This window comes from Salvelinus fontinalis, chromosome 37, assembly GCF_029448725.1.
Source record: "Salvelinus fontinalis isolate EN_2023a chromosome 37, ASM2944872v1, whole genome shotgun sequence".
NCBI lineage: Eukaryota > Metazoa > Chordata > Actinopteri > Salmoniformes > Salmonidae > Salvelinus > Salvelinus fontinalis.
In genome coordinates, this window is record NC_074701.1 from 19,223,393 (window position 1) to 19,228,195 (window position 4,803).

Genomic DNA, 4,803 nt, shown 5'->3' on the forward strand with positions numbered 1-4,803 from the left:
TTACAGCTTCTGTTTCTGTAAAACACATTGGCATGTCCAGGGCCTTCAGCTCTGATTAAAGGGATATTGTGACAATTTATCTACTTTCCCAGTGTCAGATGAACTCATGGATACTATTTTTATGTCTCTGCGTGCAGTTTGAGGGAAGTTGACGGTAGTTTCGCAAGCAATTGCTAACTAGCGTTAGCGGAATGACTGGAAGAATCTGGGATCAGCTAGAGTTAGCGCAATCAGCTAGCTGATCCCATAGACTTCCAGTATTTGCACGAATGCTAGTTAACAATAGATCGCAAAACTTCCTTAAACTTCCTTCAAACTGCACGCAGAGACATAAAAATGGGGCAGTGGGCATGAGGAGCTTTAGGGAGATAAGGGGGGCAAGGGGATCTGGCTTAACTTGGCCCTCCTCTCTTCTCCTTTATTCAGCTCAATAGGATTGGAGCGTTCCTCTCATTCTGTGCTATTCAACGTGATGAACAGTTTGAAGAACCCAGTTGCCAGGTTACTTGACGGGATCTCTGCCAGACGCAGCTGAAACACAGCAGATCTAATTACCAGTTGTTTTTTTAAGGCAATTTTAAAGAAATTCTTTGTTTACTGGCCTATCCGTTGAGACCGTTGCAGAGGGGGGCAGAGGGGAAAGTGGGGCCTATTGTAATTCAGCTGGCATCCCCAGAGGACAGCACAATCTCACACCCAGACTTGGCCTCTGTAATTCTCATAATAATCACACAACCTCCACTCCCTCTCCATCGCCATAGCTAAAGCCTTCTCAAGACATGGCAGGGAGGCCATTATCTGCAACAGTGTGGCCACTGTTGAGATAATATTAAGACTTGCAGTTGAAGACTGCTTGGTTTAATAGGTCAATACCCAGTCAGCACACCTACAGTAAGACTGTGCTTCAGGAAGATTTCTTCTTGGAGTAATTTACTGGCAGCCGGGCCTGACGCAAGCAAGGGAAGCGACAACAATGCCCCCGAAAAATTGATGACGCAAACATGGAATTGCAGTGTAATTACAGTCTAACAAGCATGGCGTAGTTATTTGAAATTTCAGTGCCCTTAGTCATTGCAATTTATGCACTAATGCGCGCAGTGACATAGACAGAACGGCCCAAAAAATAAAATTAACATCTCCATCACAATGTCAGGAGCAAACAGGAGATGGGCCCACTCGATACCCAAACGCACAAGTATTAGTAGTGTCCCGAAATAGATCCATAGCCTTTTGTCTCTGCTGCTGTAGCAGTAGCAGATTGGCCACGTCTGACGTATCTCCATGCAGTCCTCCTGGCCAAGGCTTGATTAGAGCAGATGTGACAGTCTCCTCCGGCCAAGAGGACGTGTTTTTCTGCCTGGACCCCATGTCTCTGATCAGGAGATCTCACAAGGTGGAAGGAGGGGAGACATTGTGAGAGGCGTAACGTAAACTGAGATTCACCAAAATTGCATAAGGACATGAATTTACAGTCAACCCTCAATTATGGATTCAATTATCCCGTTCCTTGACTAAATCCTTTTGTGATAAGAGGTGAGGCCTCTTAAAGGTCACTTATTAATTTATGTATGGTCCAGATTTTTGTGAAGAAAACGTGAGCAGCAAAGAGTAGAATTGTGACTTCAGCTATGACTAAACAACACGAAGGTGCTCCAGATGCTTCTAAAAGGCCTCTGGCAGTCTACATTCACAAACACACTTGGTTTCTGAGGGCAGGAGTAGAGCATAAACAAATGCACCACACACAGACACAATGGCTGAGCTACTGTGTCGCGGGTAGGCACGCACAGCAACAATATGTCCTGCTGGACAGGAACATCATGAGATGAATGCTTCTGTTTATCTCATTGAACAAGGAGCTCACAAAAATATGCTGCACTTACCTACACTATGCAACTTGGCACACACCCTTTGACAAGTTGATGTATGTAATGTTAACCTAAAATGCAATTGTATTATGTTGCTTGAACTAGATATTTAATGGATCAAGCGCTTTCATGTGCACATGGGTAATTTAATAAACTAACAATGAGAAAACTACCTCCAGTGTCGATCTCCTATTGGACTATATCTGATTCGTGAAAACAATGCCACAGGCATCAATGCACTCAACATAGTAAGTGGTGTAATATTTCCACTTTGTCTTACCTCTTGCTGAGAGTTTTTTCGTGTTGATAATTTTAGCAGCAAATTCCTGGCCGTTGGACTTTTTAACGCATCGCCGGACAACGGAGAAGGCGCCCCTGTAGTGAGACAAATTAATAAACAAAACAGCTACATGAGCTCAAGTCACAACTCTCACTACCGCAAACAAAATACAACCCACCAAAATCAGTACTGTGTCTAGTTCAATCCATCTCTGAGTAATAAAGAAAATGGTAGAAGGTAAAAATAGTGTTACAATTGACCCCACTCTCCCCTACATGTTTTAAATGAGAAACATTGCAATATGAATAGGTTACAACTAATCGACAGTAGAGCTAAATAGCCCATCACTGTGGTACACACGTGCAAAAAGACAATACAAAGCAGTGCATGATGATAACTGTTGTTTGGCATGTGATAATAAAATGATGTATCGTGATAGAGAGCAATAGTAATGGCATATTTTTGTAGGCACTCACTCCTCCATGGCTCATTGGCCAAAGCCTATGGAGAAACTAATGGGGTTTTGTAGGGGGTTTTGGATAAACACTGGAAATAAGGTCTGTGGTAAACACAGGTTTAGGAGATTTTATACGTTTTGTTTTGAGATAATCTTCATCAGCTGTCACTTTTTGTGAATTTTGAAGCAATTATGTAATCAAAACAGTCATGTTAAGTGACTAATATTATCTCATAGTACAAAATGTATAAGACCTCCTAAGCCTGTGTTAACCTCAGATCTTATTTTCATTGTTTATCACAAAACCCAATTCTCTCCCCATTCATTTTCCCCCATAGGAATGGCTGAACGAACCAGAGGTAACTAATTTGTGGTTTATTAGGACACATTCTTATTTACAATGACGGCCTACCCCGGAAAAAACCCTAACCCGGGCGATGCTGGCCAATTATGTGCCGCCCTATGGGACTCCCAATCACGCCCAGTTGTGATACAGCCTGGAATCGAACCAGGGTCTGTAGTGACACATCTAACACTGAGAGGCAGTGCCTTAGACCGCGCCGCCACTCGGCAGCCCTCACTCGCTGCTTGTGAAAGTCAGCTCAGAGCAAATTGTAATGTGGAAGGGTCGAGTCATAAGCCTACACATGAACTACTGTGCAAAGAAACGTGAGCTATCTGAGATTATAAACTGGGTGGTTCGAGCCCGGAATGCTGATTGACTGACAACCATGGTATATCAGACCGTATACCATGGGTATGACAAAACATTTATTTTTACTGCTCTAATTACGTTGGTAACCAGTTTATAATAGCAAATCAAATCAAACCAAAATAATATTGTATTGGTCACATACACGTGTTTAGCAGATGTTATAGTGCATGTAGCGAAAGGCACCTCTGGAGTTTGTGGTATATGGCCAATATACCACGGCTGAGGGCTGTATCCAGGCACTTCACGTTGCGTCGTGCTTAGAACATACCTTAGCCGTGGTATATTTGCCATATACCACAACCCCTCGTGCCTTATTGCTTAAATAAACCAAAGCATGAGAAAATAACGAAAAGTCTACTGTAGGCTATCTGAATTGTGTAGTAAGCCTATCATAGGTCTGTCTATATTATGATGTCATCATGCATACTTGAAACCGGAAAAAAATGTTTATAGGTGGTTGGACGTACACCATTGCCACTGCTGACTGCAAAAAATAACGCAGACGGGTTACACAGTATTTGTCTACTTGGTGGTTTGTGTGTAGCAATTATTTGTTACAATGCACAGAATGAAACACAGTGGATACATTTCCGATGTGGATGACATAGTTATAGCTTGTATATCGTTACACAAGTAGTGCAGCATTCCTTCCTGCGTGGCTCACTACCAATTACAAAAAAATACTGAAAAGTGAAATTATAAGAAATAGATACGAGGAGAGGATTCGGTGGTCTTTAAAATGACTTATATGAGAAAGTCCTGCCTTAAAATAAATCAACACTATATATATAATCCGTTACATATCTATACCATACAGCCACGGTAAAATCGGTACAAATCGCATGCATGCTCAAGCCATTCGGTACTCGCTCGAGATGTATTCTAATAAAATGTTGTTCGACTATAAAACTGGCTTAATTAACGACCGGGGGGTGCCTTCCCTGTTTTTGACAACCTGTCTCGTCAACAGTGGACTAGGCACGCACAATGATAGTCTACAAAGCAGTACTGGAAAAGGTAAAATAGGACTATATAGTGTTAATGTCGCTTACTTTCCGAGCTCCTCGTACAGCTGATATTCGTCTGTAAATCTGGTCGAGGTTACAATTGTAGCCATGTTGTGCAGGAGGGTATCGCCTCTCGTTTCGGTAACTGCCTCGCTCAGGATTCGGGGGAGATCTCGTAAACGCAAAGGGAGATACTAAAAAATTAAGACGTCTAAACGGGATCCTTGGGAGGACCCTGTCCTCTGACGTCACCCAATTTAAGTTAAATTTAAAACGGTTAAGGTAGGGGTTAAGGTTACGTTTAGAGTTAGGTAAGGGTTATGGTCAAGATGAAGGTAAGGGTATGGGTTTAAGTCAGGGTTAGGGTTCAGGGCTTAGGGGAAGGACGTCCCAAGGATCTAATTTAGCATTAACCAGGGGAGAAGGCGGAGGAGAGCGGTAGTAGCAGAGACGGAAGAGGAAGCGAGACACCCCAC

The 4,803-nt window shown here is 42.7% G+C and overlaps 1 protein-coding gene across 27 annotated transcripts in view; it reads right to left on the reverse strand.

Annotated features, from left to right (window-relative positions):
• The window catches only part of LOC129836313 (calcium/calmodulin-dependent protein kinase type II subunit gamma), a 101,931-nt gene extending 97,372 nt beyond the window's left edge, over positions 1-4,559 (reverse strand). For 5 of the 27 annotated variants that reach the window (XM_055902327.1, XM_055902321.1, XM_055902329.1 and 2 more), the window contains exons 1-2: positions 4,373-4,551; positions 2,149-2,243 (exon numbers count right to left, since the gene is read on the reverse strand). In XM_055902327.1, the coding sequence (XP_055758302.1) occupies positions 2,149-2,243; positions 4,373-4,437 (160 nt within the window). In that variant the 5' untranslated portion in view covers positions 4,438-4,551. Of the gene's footprint in view, positions 1-2,148; positions 2,244-4,372 lie in introns of all 27 variants that reach the window. The other 22 variants (XM_055902316.1, XM_055902309.1, XM_055902317.1 and 19 more) reach the window with 9 other exon arrangements.
• Between the last annotated feature and the right edge of the window lie 244 nt (positions 4,560-4,803).